At 55.8% G+C, this 21,711-nt stretch overlaps 1 protein-coding gene and 1 pseudogene across 1 annotated transcript; one reads left to right on the top strand and one right to left on the bottom strand.

Moving 5' to 3' along the window:
* Positions 1-3,559: 3,559 nt before the first annotated feature.
* Positions 3,560-10,953, bottom strand: LOC118889825 (taste receptor cell protein 1). Its single transcript, XM_036841990.1, is given in 9 exon segments — positions 3,560-4,006; positions 4,573-4,636; positions 4,638-4,716; positions 5,009-5,073; positions 5,497-5,627; positions 5,798-5,955; positions 7,212-7,273; positions 8,785-8,903; positions 10,911-10,953. Coding segments are annotated over 9 exon segments (1,104 nt in total). The 3' UTR covers positions 3,560-3,623.
* A 2,860-nt stretch (positions 10,954-13,813) lies between these two features.
* LOC118889823 lies at positions 13,814-18,685 on the top strand (annotated as a pseudogene).
* Positions 18,686-21,711: the final 3,026 nt, after the last annotated feature.

Here is a 21,711-nt window from a genome sequence, read left to right as displayed (position 1 = left end):
CACGTTTCAGGTGCAGATGCTAGCACTGCCCTGCTGTGGGCGTGTGGTGGTCAAGAATGCAGGCTCTGGAGCCCTGTGACTGTGACCTTGGGCAAGTCACTTAACTCCTCTGCCTCCTTTTCCTCGGCTGCGAGATGGGGATAATAGCACCTATTCACAGGTGCTTGATGAGTGTTAGGTTTTTAGAATGAACTGAGTTCTGGAGGAGGCGGCAGGCGGAGTGATCAAGGTAGCACTGCATGTTCATCTCTGAGCCTCTGTTTATTCAGCTGGAGAATGGGACTGCGCAGTTCCAGAGCTGCTGAGAATTAAAGTCCGTGTAACAGTGGGCCGTGGGAAGTGTCCTGCAGGCCCCATCTGGCCCATGGAGAAGACTTGCTTAGGAAAGACTCGTCTGCGTGAGGGTGCTGGTTTGCCAGGCCCCTCCGCCATCCTGTAGACCCTGGTGATGTCTGTCCAGCCTGGTGTCCGCATGGCTGGCTCACCTTGCCAGGTAGACCCTTTCTCCTTACGTGTTGCAGGTACTGTCACTTCACCTCCAGAGAGACCATGCTAGGTCCCCACATGTGGGTTCCCTTCCCTGTACCTTCTCCTTCAAACCCACAGAGGTCACTGGGTGTGTCTGAACTGTACCTTCATGCAAGGCCTCACGTGATGCTTGACAGCCTGGCTTGTGGAGGGCCAGGCGACCAAAGCCTGAAGAGCAGAGGGGCTCCGCGTTCACTGGCCAGCCTTGGCCCTCAGGCTCTTTCCTGCTTATCCCACCCCCTTCTCTCCTGTATCACCTACAGGGACTCTCATGGTAAGGGGGGGCAGCTTGGGAGAACAAGGCTGGCATAACCCTCCCTCCCTAAGAAAAACACTAGCAGGGATGTTTTAGGCATCCTGACGGTTGGGGGAGCATCTTGCGGGGCCACCTCCTAGTCCCTGGCCTGCCCTGGCCCTTGAGTCAGAAGTCGTGGAGAGAGGGGGTTGACCCAAGATAGGTGCAGGTAACAGGCTAGTTTCCGGGTACCAAGGGGTAGAGGCTTGTGGGGCAGGGCCCCTTCAGGGGTATGGATGAAAGCTTAAATATTCCAGAAGTGCAGAGGAATCGGCAGCTAGCTACAGTCAACCTCTACATGGTGACCTTCCTGTTGACCCTCTCTGGCATCTTGGTGCTGGCTGCTATCTTTGGCCAGGTAAGCCCATGGTCTGGGCCCTGGACTCCTGGGTCCCCTCGCCGGGTCTGCCGGCTCTTCTGTAGGTCGAGGGAGCCTTTGGGGTAAGACTACACTTGAGTCTCCTTCCCTTCTAGGTCATGGTTTCAAAGACCATCGCCCCGTGCTACCAAATCTCTCACGTCCCGGCGGGCCCAGGAGTCGCTGGAGCTTTGTGGGCCAAGGGCTTCACCTCCCTGGCTGTCGTCCAGGAAAGCTGCCTCCCCCTCTAAAGCCCCACCCTCCGACCCTGAGAGGCTGTCAGTTCAGCTTCCGTCCTAGACCTTCCCCAGCCAGGCGGTCTGTTCTCTGAGCCTGGCTTGCCCCGCGGCGCCAACCTTCCCTGGCACACAGCCAGGCCTCACCTCGGCCACCAGCACCCCAAGACCTTTGGTCTGAGGGTGACGGGCCCTAAGGCGGAGGTGGGGCTGGGACCAGGCCTTGCCCCCAAGAGTCCCCATTCCCACCCTTGACCCTGTCAGTCTTTTGCCCCCACCTCCTCCTCCTGTGGGCTCCGCTCTGAACCTCTCCTGTGTCCTCATGCTGGATGACTGCCTAGAAACAAAAGCAGTCTTTTGTACCAGCTTCTGATTGCGCCGTGTCATGTAATTTTCCATACCCCAAAAGGACCGGAGTTTGGCTTGAGACCAATGATACCTCCAGCCCCACCACTGTGTCAGGCTGGTGTGAGGGCGCCAGCTCTGTTCCCCTGCCCGCATCTTCTGCAGGCCTTCATCTCGCCCTGTTCCGCTCCCCAGGGCCTGACCTGAGTATGACGATGGTATCGAGTAGTTTCCCAGACCTTCCGGGGGGAGGTGGGTGCCATGGTTAGAGCACGCCTGGTGTGCCTGGTGTCCCTGGTGTGGGAGGTGAGGCGCTGTCCCCCCCACCCTGCCTCTGTCGCGGCCCTGGGAGTCTAGTCCTTGGATGAGCTAGGAGGGAAGAAGCCCCCCCTTGCTGTGTGACCTCAGGTGGTGCCTTCCTGCTCTGGGTCTCGTTGTCAGGGTTGAGGCGCTGACTGTGGAAGGCTGGGGGCGGGGCGGGAGGAGGAGAGGTTTGGAGGGTGGTTTCAGTGGGGGAGCAGCCGCGGGAAGGGGCACCTGGGGGGTGGGGAAAGGACAAAAGCCAGGAGTCAGGAACAACAGTGTACCCAGAATGGTGCTACCTGCCCTCCCCCACGTCCTCCTGGCTTTGGGGTCAAAGGGGGCACTGAGTTGGGGCACGTGTCCCCACTTCTTCTGGGTCGTGGAGGGGTCGCTGCCTGGTCCTCCGGTGGTAGAGGCAAGCTCCCCTCCCCAGATCTCCTTCCCTGCTCCAGCTCTCCTGGCCACATGGGGCCCTAAGTTCTGCCTCTGTGCACCCACCCTCTGCAGCATTTCTGGGGCTAAGTGGAGCGCATTTAGAGGGTTCTGCTTGACCACCCCGGGTTCACCCCCCGTGACAGAGGGCGTGAGCTTTTGGGGCACAGTGACTGTACCGCCCAGGCTCTGTCAACACCCACTGGGAAATGTTTGCACGAGGCCTTGGTGGCTGGGAGGCAGCCCCCATCCAGAGTAAACGTCCCGGGGGAGCAGGAAGAACTGACCTCTGTACCTGGACACTCCGAAGCAGGCCTTCCGCGTCAGCACCTGGGACGGGAAGGGTGGGGTCAGGCCAAGCTCCCTGGCTGGAAGCCCCTCAGTTCCTGGGGTGGCGAGTGACCCCTCAGCTTGACTCAGAGGGTCAAGGGCTCAGCCTGTCTCCCGGGAAAGAGACCCTGGCCCAGTCAGACGCTCACCAGGACAAGGGCGAGTGCAATAAGCAGGAGCCCCAGGATGGTGAGCGCCACAGCACAGCTGGGGATGGAGGTGTGACGCTGACCTGAGGCTTCAGAACAAAGTGGGGAGATGACGGCTGGTGGGTCCCCATTCTTCCAGACCACAGACCCCTGAGAAGGCAAAGCCAGGCCTGCAGAGAAGTTCCAGGCGAGGGGTCCTGGCCCAGAAGGTGCTACAGGAATAGAGCTCTAGAGCTGGGGCCACCTTGGAGGGCTCCCGGGAAGACGAGGAGCCGGACCTGGGCCCTAAAGAGCAGCCAGCTGGGGGCTAGTCCAGGAGGAGGGGAGGGCAGGAGGAGGAAGCAGTCCTCAGAATCAGGGCCAGCAAGGGCAGCAAGGCAACGAGCCTGAGGGAGGATGCAAATGGCCGGATGACACAGATAGATAGAGGGAAGTCGGGAGAGAGGCGCTGACCGAGGTCTGGGCTGACCATCTCTACGGAGAGGCCCTCAGCTTCCTGCAGGGCATGCAGACCCCGGAGCACGCAGTCCTGCACGAGGGCTCGGGCCGGCGCGGCCCTGAAGAAGGTGGCACCCACCCTGGCAGTCAGAGGGTCGGGCCTGGCAGGAGGATCAGCACGTGTCAGGAGGCTAGACAGCCTGGGGGTCTCAGGAAGGCCATTTCTCTGAGCCACTGGCCCCACCCCTAGAGTTCAGCCCTGGGCCCCAGGTCACCCAGAGCCACCACGGCCTTACTGGAACTTCACCACCACTTGGCCGAAGTTCTGCAGAGGCCTGAGGATGGTGGTCAGCTGGAGAGCAGAGAGGATGAAGAGGGTCACAGCTGTACTGCAGCCTTGTTGGGTCCCCACACATGAAGCCTCCAGCCTCCTGCTCCTCCCTCCTCTCCCCCCGCCCCCACTTCACCCATCTCGTCAGCATCCCCCGAAGTTGCTGGGACTTAGGGCCGCTTTTGTCCCGCAAGGCCTTGGTGAAGGGTTGGTCCAGGATCTGCAGCCACACTTCATACTGCACCATCTCTGCTTTCTCCGCTAGAGGGGCGGGGAGGTGGGCATCAGCCTAAGCCCCCTTTCCCGGGAGCCCTGGGAGAGGACCAAGCCCTGCCCCAGGGCTGCTCACCCCAACCTCTACGCTCTCAGCCAGCAGTCAGCCACATCCAGTCTGAGGCTCAATCCAGCCCCGCTGCCTGTTTACGTATGGCCCATGAGCTAAGAATAGTCTTTACATTTTTAAATAGTTGAAAAACATCAAAAGGATAGTGTTTTGTGGCACATCAAAGTTATGTGATATACAAGTTTCCGTATCCATCAAGTTGTACTGGCACACAGCCATGCCCATCTGTCTACATATTGTCTGGGGCTGCCTTCTAGCTATGAGGGAGCAGTCGAGTAGCTGTGACAGATACGATGGCCCACAGAGCTTATCTATCCAGCTCCCCATCTGAGGCTCCGTATCTGATTCTTCTCGGTGGCCCCAGCACAAGAGTATTCGTGGTCGACATGAAATTCTGTCCACTCTCCAGAGGAGGAACATTGAGACCCAGAGAGATTAAGAGGCTGCTGGCCAAAGACACACAGCGATCCCAGCCCTGACTCACCATTGGCCATGATGCTGGATTTCTGGACAGCAGGATCCATTATGTTCCAGGCCAGGTGATTGATTGGCCAAGCCTGGTGGGTGGGTACCGATGGGGGTCTGGAACTTGTATTCGATGTAAACACCCACCCACTGGTCCGCATTACTAGGGCGAGTACAAGGGGGGAGTGCAGGGGTTACAGGCTCCGCCAGCACATGTTTCTAGAAGCAGGTATCCAGCCTCCCACCCCAGCACACCCTCAGGCACTAGGGCTCCCCACCTCCTAGGGCAGAGCTTTATAGGGCCAGCCGGAGCTACCTGGGACAAAGCCCTCCCTTGGTGGCCCCCAGCCCATGGCTCCCATGGCCTGGCTCGGAGTCACGCCCCCCTCTGCCCCAGGGTGGCCCCCAGGAGAGGAGCAGGGCAGGCTGGGCAGCAGGGGAAGAGCCCAACCCACCTGAAGAGGAGCAGGGGGTCTTCCTGGGGATGCGCTGTATAGAATCCTGACACCACGGGCGCGACCTGTGGGGAGTCCTGGAGGTCAGGGCAGGCCTGGGGACTGTCGCTCCTGACACCCAGCGTGGGATGGGGTGGGGGCAGGACTGGGGTGAGGCAACTGAGCGTCTCCTTAAACATTGCGTCCTGGGTGTCTCACTTCCTCACCCTAGTGCTGGCCCTGGATAGGGGTGTCTGGTTACAGAGCCTGACCATATGCCCCCTGGGACAGGGCTGTCACCTCAGGCAACCTCCCCACCCCCGGGCGGGGCGTCACCCCTCAAACGGGGGCCCATCGGGCAGGGCTGTGTGCCCTCCATGCCTGCCTCCCCCCACAGGGCCGTGGCTGGGTGCCGCCCCACGCCTCACCCCCAAGCCACAGAGGCCTGCAGTCAAGGAAGGCAAAGTGGGTGTCCCAGGCTTCAGAGGGAGGGCAAGAGGCCACCTCACCTGTCGGAGGATCGTCTTTTCCAGCAGGACAAAGGGAGCAGAGCCAGGCAGGAGGAGCGGGGGCTGGAAGGGCCTCATGGCCGTGAGACGGATGCTGATGGTCTCCAGGGCCAGGTCGGTCAGGTTGGACCCTGCAGGGCCATGGCTGGGAGTTCAGGAGGCCCCAGGAGCCTCCTGATCCACCACACCCTGCCTCATGGCCAGGGCAGGAGTTGGACCCCTCTAGGGAGCACCCCCAGCCGTCTGTGGGCAGGCGAGGAGGCACTGAGGTAGGGGGTTGGGGGAGCGGGCGGAGACTCACCATCAGAGGCGAGGCTGCTCTCATCCAGGGACAGGTTCCCCAACACCTTCTCTGCGGCCTTCACTTTGCGGTACAGAGTCCAGAGGACTTCACAGGCAGAGGGGCCCGGGGCGGGGCCCCCAAACACAAGGGAGGCATTCACAGCTGCAGAGTCAGGCCTGGGGACAGAGACACATCCTTACCAGGTGTCCAGTGGGGGCAGGGAGGGCCCTGGGGGCTGGATGAGGACCTGGCTGGTGCACAAGTAGGCCAGTGTCCCGAGGAAGGGGAATCCACCGGGGGAGCCGTGGACTGAGTCCCTGTGTGACAGCACCCCTCTGGGTCTCAGCTGCCTCCTCGCTAAAATGCGGATAATGATTCCTTTGCTGTAGGGTTGTGTGATGACTAATGGTGCAGCCAGCAGAGCACAAAGCAGGTGCTCGGGAAAGCAGGTTCCCTCGGACACCCCAACAAACTGGCTCTAATGGGAACACTGGGAATCCCGCCCAAGGAGACGGCCGCTGTGAGCAATCAGGAAGTCAACCTGAGCCAGACTGAGAAAAACATCTTTGGTGGCATCACAGGAGCAGGGGGTCAGGAGAGAGGGAGGTGACAGGCCTGAGGAATCTCTGACAGCCTGTAGGAGGTAGACCAACTGGCCATGTCCTGAGGAGGCAGCCTGGCCTGAGCATGGGGTTGAAGGAGTTTGTGGGGAGAGATCTGAAAACAAGGAGCCTCGGGATCCAGATTTCCTTCATCCTTCCCCTGAGTACCCGTTTTCTGCTGTGCCATCCTGGGGCTGGGGAGACAAAGCTTCTGTTCAGACCCAGGGCAGGGAATTCAGAGAGAGATTTCAGTTCATTAAAAGGGGAAACTTTCTAACCAACTTGGCTCAAGGCCTGGAAAGATAGTGGTGGTGAACTTCCCATCACTAGGTACAATCAAGCCTCTATCAAGGTCTACACCGAGCTCACAATTCACATGTGATGATTTGGACCTTCTCAACCTTTTTTATGAGATTGCAGGGCTGGCATCTGCTGGCAAATCTGGCTTTAGGTCCCCCAGCATCCCCAGGGGCTCAGAACCAGGAAGGGGATTTGCATCTGTTTACATGTCATTTATGGGCTCCTGGCCCCAGGGAAGTCCTCTGCCTTTCCCACCACATTCAGGCAATGCCTGGCACCCCTGCCCAAATTCTGCAGCTGGAGTTGGGGCTCAGAGCAGGCAGGAGGTCACCTGAGGTCACGCAGCCAGGGGCAGAACCAGATGTGGGCCTCCTGCCCGCCCGCTCAGGGCTTTTCCTGGCCCCGAAGGTGCTTCTGGCCTTGGTGGGGCTGGGCATGGTGGGGCAGCCTGGGCGAGTGCTCTTGCGGCCTGAGAAGACACAGACCGGCTGGCAGGCAGGTGGTGGACCCTGGAAGACTCGCTCACTTACCTAAAGAGCAGGTCACTGACACCCTGAAAGCTGGAGAAGGCCTCGTGATAGATGGACTGCAGCTGAGGACAGACAGAGGCATCTGAGGGTCATCGTGACCCCCCACTTCTCCACAGCATTAGCCCACCCTCATCCACTCTCATTATCTCTGGTCTGGCCCCTGCAATGGCCCCACTGGCCACCTGGACTGCCGGGGGCCACCCAAGACTTCCCTGCATGGCCGCCAGGGACCACCTGCCGATCACCCTCTACTGAGAACCGCAGGGCGCCTCCAGCTGTCCAGCAAACACACAGCCTTCCCAGGCCTTTCCTTCTCTGTAGTTTTATTGAAAATCACTCTCCAGTCCAATTGTCCTGTATCCCTACAGCCGCCACCCTGCCATCACACCTGGACAGCCCCTCCTCCTCATTCTCCCCCTCCCACCCTGGGTTTCATGTCTTCTCCATTCAGCCCCTCTCTCCCGTGGCCTCAGCCTCTACCCACCTCTTCACCTCAGGGTCCTCACACATGCTGTTCCCTCTGTCTAGAAAGCCCCTCCCCATTTTATCTGGCTGCCTTCTCTCCATCCCAGTTAAAATTCTCCTTTCTCAGAAAGGTGTTCTCGGACTTCCCTGGTGGTGCAGTGGTTAAGAATCCGCCTGCCAATGCAGGGAACACGGGTTTGAGCCCTGGTCCGGGAAGATCCCACCTGCCACGGAGCAACTAAGCCCGTGCACCACAACTACTGAGCCTGCGCTCTAGAGCCCACAAGCCACAACTACTGAGCCTGTGTGCCACAACTACTGAAGCCCGTGCGCCTAGAGCCCGTGCTCTGCAACAAAGAGAAGCCACCGCAATGAGAAGCCCACGCACCGCAACGAAGAGCAGCCCCCGCTCGCCGCAACTAGAGAAAGCCTGTGCGCAGCAACGAAGACCCAACACAGCCAAAAAATAAATAAATAAATAAATAAATTTATACTAAAAAAAAAGAAGGGTGTTCTCTGGGCAACCCCCTAACCCTGGCAATCTAAATCAGTCTTCTGTTTATCCTGTAACAGCCCCCCGCCCTCCTGGGAGAGCGCTCTCTCCACACCCACTCTCTGCAAGGGTCTCTGCCTGGCTCCCCCTTCCTGCTGGAGCCACTCACGGGACAGGGTCAGTTTTCTACCTTTTGGGCTCCCACCTTGCACCCCACATGCTCCTCCCCACACCGAGGGGAGGCACAGGGTGAGTTTCATTGACTCCACACTTCCAGAGCCCCTGTGGGCACCCAGCCCTGTGCCCAGCTGTCCTCAGGGAGCTGAAGTCTGCGGAGAGCCACAGGTTGGGGTGGGATGGTGTGGGAAAGGCAGCTCACAGAGGGAGGGATGCCGATTCTCTGGGGCAGGGGGTCTGAGTCACCAGGGGAGGCCTCTCCAAGGAGGCAGCCTTCGCCAGGCAGCAAGGGCAGCGGAGGGCGCGAGGTGGCCCAGGGTGGAGGAACAGCCCATGCCAAAGCATAGAGGTGGGACGGGCCTGGGTGCTCAGAGGTAAGTGGGGTAGGGGGTGGGCTGGGGTCAGCACGCCTGAGCAGACGGAGGAAGAAGCCCGCACCTGATGTCGGATGTTTTCACTCAGCAGCTGGTACTCCAGGGAGGCAGGGTTCCCTAATGCCGCTGAGAAGGCTTCATTGGTGATCCTGAAGGTCACAGAGCGAGTCACGCGACTGGGTCCTGGGGAGGGAGAGCCTGAGTCCTGCAATGAGACAGTCTGGCCGGGGTGAGGCAGGAAAGACGACTGGGAGGAGGCGGCACCTCCAGGGATGCTTGGGAAGGCCAGAGGCACATCCGAAGGAGAGGGTGGTCAAGGGGGCTGGGTTGGCAGGGACCACCGGCCCAGGCTGGACTGTCCACTGAAGAGCAGCCATCCCTGTAGCCACCAGAGGCAGGGCAGGTGGGACGCTGGAAACATTGAAGGGAAGGCCTGAGGTTGTAGGTGGGAACTCAGATGCAGAAGCATCCGGAGAGGTTCTGGCTCCGGTGGTGAAGGGGGAAACTGAGGCCAGGACTGCTGATGGTGATGTTAGTGCAGGTGACGGGGATGAGGGTGGGGACGACAGTGGCAGTGATGCTGATGACGACTGTGAAGAGGGTACTGCCGAGGGCAATGGCAACATTGAAGGACCACTGGGCGCTGGGCCCAGACTGGATGCCAGACCACTTCTGGGTGAGCCTGAGCCCACTGTGAGGGCTGTGGAGGCTGTGTCCAGCCCTGACCACACTGTTGCTACAGGGAGAAGAGGCTCTGTGGCAGCCAACGTGTTACTGATCGATGTAAACGCAAGTGGGCCCTGGGGTGCTGAGGACACGGCCTTCTCTGGGGCCTTTGGAGCCAATGTCAGAAGTGGGGCGGTCCCTGGCCTGAAGTTGCTGGCCCCTGATGCAGACGGCACCCAGGCATTGGGGTTGAAGGTGTGCCTGCCCACAGGCCAGGCCAGAGGTTGTGGAGAAGCCTGCGATGGTGACGTGGCAGCTATCTCTGGAGACCCAGTGACCAAGATCTCCTCTCCAGGTCCAGCCACGTAGGACACTGGCTGGGACTCAGGGGCCCTGTGGGCTGCAGGCTCAGCCACTGCTGATGGAGCTGGTCTGGGTGTGGCCCTGCTTGAGACCCCAGTGGTTCCCAAAGGGGCAGGCTGGTCCGAGTGGAGAGGCAAGTCCAGGAGCGAGCCTAGAAGAGCCTGCTGGTCCCCAGGTGCCTCTGGAAAAAGGGCTCCTGCCTTCCTGCCAGGAGCCTCCCCTGGCCTCTTGGCTGAGGGAAAGACTCCAGCGAGGACTGTCACCAAGGAGTTTAATGATGGGAGGAGTATCTTCTTGCTGTCCCCTTGCAAAGCAGATGTGCCAGAAGCCAAGGGAGATGGACCCAGGTCTTTGTGAGGAGGAAGAAGGGGCAGGGTGGAAGCCGAGACCACCAGGACAGCTGCAAAACAGGAGAGGCCTGTTTTGCCAGCCGCTCGGTGGGGTGGGATTGGCCCACAGCCTCTTAGATGCCTGCCCTCCCTGCTTCCTCCCTCCTTTAGGGCGCCTGAGGAGACCCAAACCCTGGCCCCGGCTCTGCCCCAAACCACTGGGCTACCTCTGGAGAAACTTCCTTTCTCTGGCCCTAGCCCTCCAGAGACAGGGGAACTCTGCCCTGCCACCAGAAAGGGGGACAGTGAGGGTAAAGGGGCATACCTCAAGGGTCCCTCTCTTCTCTCCCATCCCAGCTCCACCCCATGGCAGGACCCCTCCCCAGAGGAGTCTTTTCTGGTGAGACCCAGGCTGCTTGAGGATGCTGGGAAGTGCTGTTCAACCTCCAGCAAGGAAACAAGGCAATTACCTTATTCCATTCCCAGAACACAGGATGCTTCTTGAGGGCTGAAGGGGGGTGGGGGGATGGGGAGGGGACCCATCTCTGAAAGCTGTGATACCACACCTGGCTACAAGGGTGCACTGAGCCCCTTGGGGGCCAGCCCCATGCCAGGTTCCCCCAAGTGGGTGACGCTGAGTGCCCTCATGGAGCCCCAAGCGTGGGGGACTGAGGAGGGGATCCTGGCCCCATCTCAGGATCCTCCGAGCTGACCAAAGCCAGGCTGACATGAAGACAAGGAAGGCCAGCCCTGACGTGGGAGCCATGGAAGTCCCCCAGGTGAGTGGGCGGGGTCTAAGACAGGCCCCCCCAGGGGCCGCACCTCCACTTACCAGCCAGGAGAAGCCCAGCGGCTGGAAGCCACTGCCCGCTCATGCCGAAGGCTCCCGTTCGGGCTGCCAAGCCTCCAGGACCAGGTGGAAGGTGGCAGATGGAAGACTCCGCTCGGGTTCCCCTTCAGGAAAGGAAGGTTGCCCGGCTGTGAGCTCTGGTTAGCTGAAGCCTCCAGCCACTCCCTGAGCTGCGTCTGCCCGGCCCCTTCCACAGTTCTGCCCTGCAGCTCAGCTGCAAGCCCCTGCTGCCTGACCCTCCAGCAAAGCCCTTCTCCCTTTGGGCTGCAGACTCTGTTGAATGTGCCAGCCCCACAGCCCGAGAGGTTATAGGCCTGAAAACCTATTGAAGAAGAATGAAAAGTTCTGTCCAGTCTTCAAATGCGAGGTGGGTGCTCTTCGTGGATGTGGTGAGGGTCTCAGTGGTGCAGATGGTCCGGGCGTGGGTGGGGGCGTGAGTGGTGCTGACGGTGGGGTGGGGTGGCTGTGGCGACAGTGGCAGTCACGGTAGAGCTGTGATGATGGCAGAGGTGCTAACGTGGTGGGAGCTCTGCTGGTGTCCAGGTAGGATGGGACTTGGTGGAGGGCAGTGACACTGACAGCCACGCCCCATCCCCTGCCCCAGCTCCTGAGGCACTTTGGTCCCCGCTCCCACCACATTAGGCTAGGAGGGGAGTCTGGAGGAGGGCAGGTCAGAGAACAGTCCCCATCTTGCCCGCCCCCACTGGTCCCCTGTGGAATCCTGGCCAGAGACCTGGACTGGGGATGTTGGGTGTGGAGATGGGTGGGCTTTGGGTTGAGGGGTCCTTCCCGGGTACCCCCGCAGACCTGGCATTCTGGGCAGACCCAGAGCGGTGTGCAGTCTCAACCAGAGCCTCCTCCTGGTCCTTGCTGCAGTCATTCCTGCTCTCCGCTCACCAGCCCCCTTCCTCCCCCTGCCCCTGCAGACACAGGAGGAGAAGGACCGGGGCGGCCCTAAGAAGCTCTGAGCTGCTGAGGGCAGGAAGGGCAGGGGTCTGGTGCCTTCACGGGAGCCAGCTCGGCTTGGGGCTCAGACCATGCTCCGCATCCCTCCCCCGCCAACCCCACCCCCGGCAGCCGTAGGAAGTTTTCAGCTCTTTCAAAGCCTCTCCCACCAGGCTCCTGGCCTGTGTGTGACCTCCGAGAGGGTCAGTGACCTTTCTGTCCCAGGTCACTCAGGACAGGCAGACTGCAGAAACCCCTTAAGGGGAGATAATCCCTAGAACCCTTCACAGCAGGAAATCAGGCTGGAAACTCCCGCCCTCCTCGCCTGCCTCTTGCCACCACCCAGCAACTCCTACCTGGAGGCACTCCTTCCTCTAAGGGAAAAATCCTCCACAGTCTGACCCAGCCCTAACACATATATCATCCCAGGATCAGGCAAACCCCTCAGCCCAGCCCTTTCCCTCTGTTCAATCACAGCTCAACTGCTTTGTAAACCTGCACTCCTCTGTCTGCACACCCAGCGGCTGCCTTCTGCACCCCAGCCCCTTCGGGGTGAAGAGGTTAAGAGTCCAGGCCTGGCCAGGTTGTAGGGTGGATGCCCTCCTAAGGGCAGGCTTTGGTCTTTGACAACTTATACCTCCAGTCCTAGTTCCATTGCCCCCATTCTCCCACCTACCCTTCCATAAGCGCCGCCCCCCCGACTCTGGCCTGTGACCCCATCTCCCAGGCCAGCCAACCCACTCTGGCACCCCCATTCCATCTCCCTTGCCTGTGCTCCCAGGATGCCCAGGTCTTACCTGGTGACGCCAGGAAGCCTCTGTCTCCGGAGATGTCAGTGTTCCACAAAGGAGGGAGTGATTGCAGAGACCCCAACCTCTGCCCAGGCTGGCAGGGCCGCCCCCTTCCCAGCACTCTCAGGGCCAGGAAGATTTGATTTCTGATGGCTCCAGTCCAAGAGCAAAAGCCACTCACACCCTAGGACACTGGGTCCTCATCTCCCGGCCCCTTCAGCACCCCTCCTGGCCAGGCCAGGCCAGTCTAGGCGAGGCTGGGGCCAAAGCTGGGGGCAGGGCTAAAGATTCTCTCAGCTCTGAGGCCGGCTTAGCAGCGATGGTCAAAGCAGGAGCTCCCAGGGGCAGGAGAGGGATGAGGGACAGAAGCATGCCTGAAGACCACTGCACACCACCAGGCAAGGGCTCTGGGCTCAGGCTCCAGTGGTGGGAGAGGAGCACATGCTCACTCTCCCCATCAAGCCCCTGCTGATCAAGAACAATTTTACAGAGAAAGCTCAATCAAGAGCTAGAGATCAGGGCTCAGCCTGTGTCTAGGATCAGGGCTTAGGTTATGCACAAGGATGGGGCTCAGTCTACGACAGGGCTGGTACTGGAATTTGCACCTGAGCTGGGCTAGACCTGGGGTCTCGCTGCTCTTCCCCTGCGCTCCAACAGGATGGCCATCCCAACACCTGAAATAAACTGTTCCTCGTACCTGAAATAAATTGAGTGGGAATTCTAGCTTGAGATCAAGGATTTCAATACAAGAACTTTTAGAAGATTCACAGCCTCTGGGGCAGGATGGGGATCTGGCACCAAGGGTTGGGTAGTATTCCTCCTCTGTGGAGCAGCTCAAGCCCCTCAACCAGGCCCTTGCCTGGCACTGCAGCCGGTGCCAGTGCCTCCCTCCTCCTCCTGAGCTCCACAGCCCTGAGAGGACCACAGTCTAGCGCCATTATAGTCTGACTGTTCTGTGTAAGAGCTCTGCACCGCCCCCATGCCCCATTCCTAACACAGCAGAGTACAGAGGGGAACCCTCTCTCTCTGTGATCATCGGGGGCAGCGGCTTCCTGGGGAAGCAGGAGGGTCTGCACTGGGGGTCATCCTGTGACCCTAGTCGAGCACCAGAAGAGAGGGTGTGTGGAGACCCAAAGAGTCCTGGAGAACATGACAGCAGTGGGCAAGGTGAGACCCCAAAGGGAGGAACAAGACAGGTGGTCCCAGGGCTGACCAGGCAGACATTTGCCTAGACACAACGGCAGTGGGGCTGGCAGATGCTCAGCTTTGCCTATGTACCTTCCGGAGGTAAGGCCTCTCCAGCTTCGAAGGTGGGCCTCCCCTTCCTGGCTCTCTCTTCCGGGCTCCCAGTCCTCTGGTGGAGGAGTGGGGGTGGGGTGGGGGATCAGCTTACACTCCTCATGTGCCCCTTGGCAGGTGCCTGCCGGATCCAGACCTTAATCCCCGTCTGTTATCTTGCTCCTCAGAAGAGTGTTGCTATGATGGCCCAAGGGCTCCAGCCACTTGACCAGGACAGAATAGGGGGCTCACAGGAGGAACAGGGAGAAGACTATGGGGGAGCCCGGGACCCTCTGCATCCTCTGCTGAATTCTCAATTCTCCACAGCCATTGGAGGCCTCTGGCCAGCCTGCCTGGCTGACCTTAGTCCTGGCCCACTCCCCAGCCCAGCTCCAGCCCTCTCCCCTCGACCCACCCCTGCCACGACTGCTGAGGTGGCCATGTGCTGGCTGAGGAGGGACAGGAGAGGCGGAATGAGAGAGGAAACAGCACCTTCCTGCCTCGCTGTGCTTCCAGGGAGGGTGTTCTGGGCCAAGAGAATAGCCTTAGCAAAGCTCTACAGGTGAGTCAGCTCATGCACGGGAGGGAGCCGCATTCCAGAGCCCCCAGTTCCCTAGCTCAGGGACCCAGTCAAGGCTCCCCCAGGGTCGGGGAAGGGTCTCCGGTTCTCCAGTTACAGCCTTGCCCACTGCTGCATCACCCACGTATCCACGATGTCAACCCACCTCTTTCAAGCACATCGACAGGGTGAGAATCACTCTGTGAGGCCCTGTCTGGGGCAAGGACAGATAGATGTCCCTGCTGAATCAGGCAAACTGACTTCTTCCCTGCCTCTCCCCTGCCCACCTTTGCCTCACCTGCTGTCTGTCCTTCCTCCCCGGGAATAACGATGCCCAAGTAGGAAACCTGGCCCCAGACCTGCCCTTTATCTCCAAAGGTGCGTCCTCTAAGGTCAGGGCTCTGACACTTAGAGCCATTTTTCCTGGGTTTTTCTGCCCAGACTGGCATCTGTCCTGCTGGAACCTCTGGCTGGATTCCCCCCCTTACCAAGTCAGGCTGTGTATGGTGTTGAATGATAAAAAAAGGAAAATCATGGTTCTCATACAGATAAAAAATGAACACATGTTAAAGGTTGTGTTTAACTCAGTATTAATGAGGGAATCAGGCAGATGTTACAACCAGTTCAAAGGAGAATTCAAAGAAGCCTTAATTTATATGGAATAAAGGAATGTTTAAATAAATTTCGAAATACATGTAAAACTGGCTTTTTCTATTGGTGGGGGGAGGGTCTAAATCTCCAGCGAACAATCTACTTGCATGATTATAAACAATTATTTTGCACTGCTATCAGTCATCCACAAGGTACAGGTTGTAAAAAAAGAGATGTTTGTTTAAAAATATATAGAGAGAGCATCAGAAGAATGTGTTCTAATCAAAACAATGCATAGTTTTCCATTGGAAACATCCAGTAATTTTTTTTTTTTAATTCAAAATTTCCTTACAGTGATCAGACTCTGAGCTGTGAAGCAGAGGAAATGGGACTTAGTAGGTACTGGAGATGTCAGGGAAGGCTTCCTGGAGGAGAGGGGGAGGACAGGATAGGAAAGGGGAGGGCACTAGCAGAGACCACTGGTTGTCCCTGAATATTCCTCCTCCCGTTCTTCATTACTAATACTATCCCTTATTTTTTTAAATTTATTTTTTGGCTGTGCCGTGCAGCATGTGGGATCTTAGTTCCTCAGTTCCCTGACCAGGTATCGAACCCGTGCCCCCTGCACTGGGAGCGTGGAGTCTCAACCAGTGGACCACCAGGGAAGTCCCCACTATCCCTTATTCTTAGCTGGGCATGGGGTGGTCCAGAATAAAGACTATATTTCCTAGCCTCCCTTGTAGTGGGTGTGACCACGTGACCCTGTTCTGGCCAATAGGATGAGTGCCGTGAGGGACGTAGGGTAAGCGTCCCCAAAAGGAAAAGGTGTTACTCTTTGTCCTTCTCCTTCTTGCCGACTGAAATGTGAAACTCAAGCTCTTGGACCATGAAGTAGAGGCTGTGAGTGGAAGATGGTGGAGCATAAAAGGAAGGTCCTAGACATCCTTGTAAAGTCACCTGACCGACCGTGGACTACCCACCTCCAAACTTGTTTGGTGTGACAGAGAAATAAATGTCTGTCTTATTCAAACCACTGTTATTTGGAGTTTTCTGTTTTTTTTTTTTTACTGCCCTAGCCCTGACTTTACACCTGTGTTGGGTAGAAACTTTGCATGGCCTCCCTTCTCTGACTCAGCAGCCCCCAACTCAGCCAACATGAGTGGGGCTCCCTCAGTGGGGGCAGTGGACGGTCTTTGGGGCATGCGTCCCTTTCAGGCAGCCCAGTCTTTTAGGCGCTCTTAGCCCTTCATGATTTTCCTCTCTTCACCCTTCTCCATGTCTCCCCAACAAGCACCCTCCACTCGGGCTAAGTGGGAACCCTCATCCTTTCCAGGTTCATCTCCAACTCCATGCTTTTGCTCCTGTCTCAAGAAGGAGTAGGCAGTATGAACTGCCCATTAACCAAGGAAGAAATTGGAAAAGCAGTGCAATTTTTACCTTTAATAAAAACTCTGCCTCAGAGAAACAAAAATCTGCTTGAAGCTGTCAGAGAGTCAACACAATAGTGAAGAATTCCTAGAGCAAGATACAGGAGGAGGCAAAAATTCAGAGAGGGAGGCTCAGCATTTAGAGCTGTTTTCCCATGGCAGGCAGCGGGGGCGGGGGTGTGTTGCCAATCCTAAAAAGGCAGCTGGGAAGCTGAGCAGTACTTTGAACAGCTTCCAGATTACTACAGAGACAAAAGTAGGAGCCCAGGGCCTGCCAGAGTTTGGGGCAGGGTGTGTGAATGGCTCTTATAAATCCACAGACCACTGGTTTGAGACCCTGGAAGGCTGTACCTTGGGAGTAAGGGTGATCTGGAAGCCAGACCTCACATAGACTTCAGCCCAGCTTTGAGTCTCAATCCCTAAAATTGGATTAAAATGATCTTTGGGGCTTCCCTGGTGGTGCAGTGGTTGAGAGTCTGCCTGCTAATGCAGGGGACACAGGTTCGAGCCCTGGTCTGAGAGGATCTCACATGCTGCGGAGCGACTGGGCCCGTGAGCCACAACTGCTGAGCCTGCGCGTCTGGAGCCTGTGCTCCGCAACAAGAGAGGCCGCGATGGTGAGAGGCCTGCGCACCGCGATGAAGAGTGGCCCCCGCTTGCCGCAACTAGAGAAAGCCCTCGCACAGAAATGAAGACCCAACACAGCCAAAAACAAATAATAAATAAATAAATAAATAAATAAATTTAAAAATGATCTTTAATTTCTAGTGAGTTCAGGCACCGGGACAGGAAAACAAAATTGTCTCTGCAGGAAGATAACATTATGTTAATCCTCAAAACATGTTACAAACTAATTTTTTTTTTTTTTAATATTCGGTACACAACTAAGGCAGCCAGGCACAGGAGGAGATCAGACAATTGAACCAAGAGCTAGCAGAAACAACAGACAATAGAAACACTCTCAGAGGATGGTTGCAAAACTCTTGCCTTCAAGCCTGACTGGGGCAAGGGCTATTCATGAAAAGCAGAAGCTCTTGAGTTCTTAAACCCATTTGAAGAAGCCAAGCGAACATATGAGGAGGGTTTAAAACACAAAGCAAACAATCCTCAGCTCAAAGAGGGTTTACAGAGTATGGAGGCCTGGCTGGCAGAAAGGAAATTCATGAACCCTTTCAACATGTCCAATCTGTACCAGAAGTTGGAGCGTGATCCCAGGACAATACCTCCACCACCACCTCCTCCCAAAAAGGAGACCAAGCCAGAGCCAATGGAAAAAGATCTTCAGGAGAGTAAGAAGCAGGCACTAAAAGGAAAAGAATTGGGGAATGATGCTTTTAAGAAGAAAGATTCTGACGCAACCTTGAAGCTCTATGACGGAGCCACAGGCCTGGGCCCCACCAACATGACTTTCATGACCAACCAAGCAGCCGTGTACATTGAAAAGGGCAACTACAGTGAATTCCGGGAGCTTTTTGAGAAGGCCATTGAAGTTGGCGAAGAAGACTACCGACAGACTACCAGAGCTTATGCTCAAATTGGCAACGCCTATTTCAAAGAAGAAAAGTACAAGGATGCCATCCATTTCTACAACAAGTCTCTGGCAGAGCACTGAACCCCAGATGTGCTCAAGAAATGCCAACAGGAAGAGAAAATCCTGCAGGAGCAAGAGTGACTGGCCTACATAAACCCTGAGTGGGCTTTAGAGGAGAAGAACAAAGGCAATGCATGTTTTCAGAAAAGGGACTATCCCCAGGCCAGGAAGCATTAAACGGAAGCCATTAAACAGAACTCAAAAGATGCTAAATTGTACAGCAATCAAGCTTCCTGCCATAGCAACCTCTTGGAGTTTCAGATGGCACTCAAGGACTGTGAGGAATGTATCCGGCTAGAGCCAATGTTCATCAAGGGTTATACATGGAAAGCAGCTGCCCTAGAAGTGATGAAAGACTACCCAAAGGCCACAAATGTCTACCAGAAGACACCAGACCTGGACTCCAACTGTAAAGGAAGCAGCGGACGGTTACCAATGCTACCTCATGGCCCAGTACAACCAACACGACAGCCTGAAGATGTGAAGTGATGGGCTGTGGCTGCCTTGAGGTGCAGCAGATAATGAGTGACCCGGCCATGCAGCTCATCCTGGAACAGGTGCAGAAGTACCCCTAGGAATGTAAATTGGTACAGCCACTATGGAAAACAGTATGGAGGTTCCTCAAAAAACAAAAAAAGAGTTGCCATATGACCTAGCAATCCCACTCCTGGGCATACATCCAGACAAAACTATAATTTGAAAAACACGCACCCCTATGTTCATAGAAGAACTATTTACAATAGCCAAGACATGGAAACAACCTAAATGACCATCGACAGATGAATGGATAAAGAAGATGTGGTACATATACACAATGGAATATTACTCAGCCATCAAAAAGAGCAAAAGAATGCCATTTGCAGCAACATGGATGGATCTAGAGATTATCATACTAAGCGAAGTAAGTCAGAAAGAGAAAGACAAATACCATACGATATCACTTATATGTGGAATCTAAAATACGATACAAATCAACACATCTACGAAACAAAAACAAACTCACAGATATAAAGAACAGACTTGTGGTTGCCGAAGTGGGGTGGGTAGGAGAAGGAAGGATTGGGAGTTTGGGATTAGCAGAGGCAAACTATTTTATACAGGATGGATAAACAACAAGGTCCTACTGTATAGTACAGGGAACTATATTCAATATCCTGTGACAAACCATAATGGAAAAGAATATGAAAAAACCATAATGGAAAAGAAATATCCTGTGACAAACCATAATGGAAAAGAATATATATATATATACACACACACACACACACACACACACACACACACACACACCACACACACATATATATATGGGACCTGGGCCCCTTTGCTGCAGTGCTGCAGTGCTTGCACCTGGACACACATCTCCTCGAGCAACAAAATACAAAGGAAGTATCAATATAAGGGACTAAAAATAACTGCATGCATGCACCGTTGGGGCAAATTCTGGACAACGAGATACAAAGAGACCAAAAAGCCCAACTGCCACTTCTGAAGAGCTGAAAGCAAAAGCAGGGTACTGCGCATGCGCCCTGCACACAACACCACCAAAGGGATGGGCAGACCTCCTAAGCCACCCCTCTGGCCCAACCCCTGGTCACACCCCTACCCCCACCCCATATTAGGAACCAGCTCGCCCCACCTCAGAGAGTGAGCAAGCAAGGGAACCTGTTGTTTGTTCTCGCTCCCCCGTGCTGCGGCAGGAGCCCCAATAAAGCCTTGCCTGAATTTCTTGTCTGGCCTCTGATCAATTTCTATTGATTAAGGAGGCCAAGAACCCTGATCGGTAACATACTTTGTGGGCCAAGAACCCTGATCAGTAACATACATTGTGGTAACACCACGAAGGGACTATTGGCCCCTTCCCAGGAGAGGATCTGGGCACCTCTGGGACCACTGAAAGCAGCTACCCTGTGGTGACAAGCGGCCACCTGAACCTCTTGTTTCAGCGTCACCACGTTTGGTAAGTCTGACTTCTTGGCCCTGAGGGCCTCAGTACCCTCATTCAGGCAACGTTTTCCCCCTCTCCTTGTTCCTTTTCCTTCACCACTTTCTCTTTCCCCTTTGTCCCTTTCCCTCTCCTGAAATCTCTCTACTTCTCTCTCTGTCCTCTCTTACTTCTGTCCTATCCTTCCAAGAGAGTGGGTATCAGGCAGCTACAGCATCACTCCTCTCAGCTTGTGAGACCTGCTCCCTCTGGCTGGCAATGGCTCACCTTGACAGGTGACAAGCAGAGGTGGGAGAGGCTCACCTCACACCTTGGTCCAGTGGGCTCTTCCCGACTGGAGATTTGTGAGTGATAGAGGTTCAAACCTCATATCGTGTAGCGTCTGGAAGTCTGATCGTCCCAATATTCTTGACTTTATTTTCCTGCCTCCAAGAGAAGTCCTGTTGGGAACGGGCTGAAGCAGCAGATTTCTATATACTGGTGTACACGTGGGTGAGAGCCCCACCTGTGGATTGGGGACCCACAGATGACGTACAACTGGCTGGTTTCTGGGCTTGATCACCCAGTGGGCAGTGGACAGGGTGCTCTCTCCTTCACTGGCCCTTTCTGGAAGCGCACAGATTGTTGCCTGAATAGACACCGACAGGGGGCAGGTTGAAATAGCAATCTCTTTCTCTTTCTCTTTTTCAGTCTTTTCTGTCCCTCCTCCCTTTACCTCTCCTTTGGTCCTCACCCTTATATTTCCATCTCCCTTCATCCTGAAGACTCCTTGTTTGTATCTTTAAGTTTCTGTCATTGGTACATGGTTTTTTTTTTTGTTTTTTGTTTTTGTTTTTTGGCTGCATTGGGTCTTTGTTGCTGTGTGCGGGCTTTCTCTAGTTGCGGCAAGTGGGGGATACTCTTCGTTGCAGTGCATGGGCTTCTCATTGCGGTGGCTTCTCTTGTTGCGGATCTCGGGCTCTAGGCGCGCAGGCTTCAGTAGTTGTGGCTCACGGGCTCAGTAGTTGTGGCTGGCGGGCTCTAGAGCGCAGGCTCAGTAGTTGTGGTGCACGGGCTTAGTTGCCCCGTGGCATGTGGGATCCTCCCGGACCAGGACTCAAACCCATGTCCCCTGCACTGGCAGGAGGATTCCCAACCACTGCACCACCAGGGAAGCCCCTGGTACATGTTTTTGAAAGGACCTTTGTTTTATGTAGTTTTGTCTGTCTAACTGCTCGTGCAAGTCTCTGCCAACATTGTGAGCATGGTGGAGCATTTACGCCTTGAAATGAAAATGCAGCCCACATAAACTGAGACTCCAGCCTTGGGTTACTTAGTGAGATTTTAAAGAGCAAAAAAAGAAGAGAGGAGCTTGCCTCTCTCTCCTCTGCCTTTGTAATGTAACTCTGCCTGGGCTCTCAGGAACCACCTGATTCATCTGTAGTCCCCCAGACTGAGGGGAAAAATAAAAGAGGGTTTTTAAATTCAAGCGGGAAAACTCTGAGATCTCTGGTTCTGTCTTTATGTAAAAACTAACTTGTAAATAAGCTGTATTTAATTAACTTAAAGAAAATTGAGTACTTATATACATTCTCAGAAATTTAAAAGAAAACTTGGGGCTTCCCTGGTGGCGCAGTGGTTGAGAATCTGCCTGCTAATGCAGGGGACACGGGTTCG

The sequence above is a fragment of the Balaenoptera musculus genome, chromosome 2, assembly GCF_009873245.2.
Source record: "Balaenoptera musculus isolate JJ_BM4_2016_0621 chromosome 2, mBalMus1.pri.v3, whole genome shotgun sequence".
Classification (NCBI taxonomy): Eukaryota; Metazoa; Chordata; class Mammalia; order Artiodactyla; family Balaenopteridae; genus Balaenoptera; species Balaenoptera musculus.
Note: the sequence above shows the minus strand (reverse complement) of the source record. Positions and strands in the feature narration are given on the sequence as shown.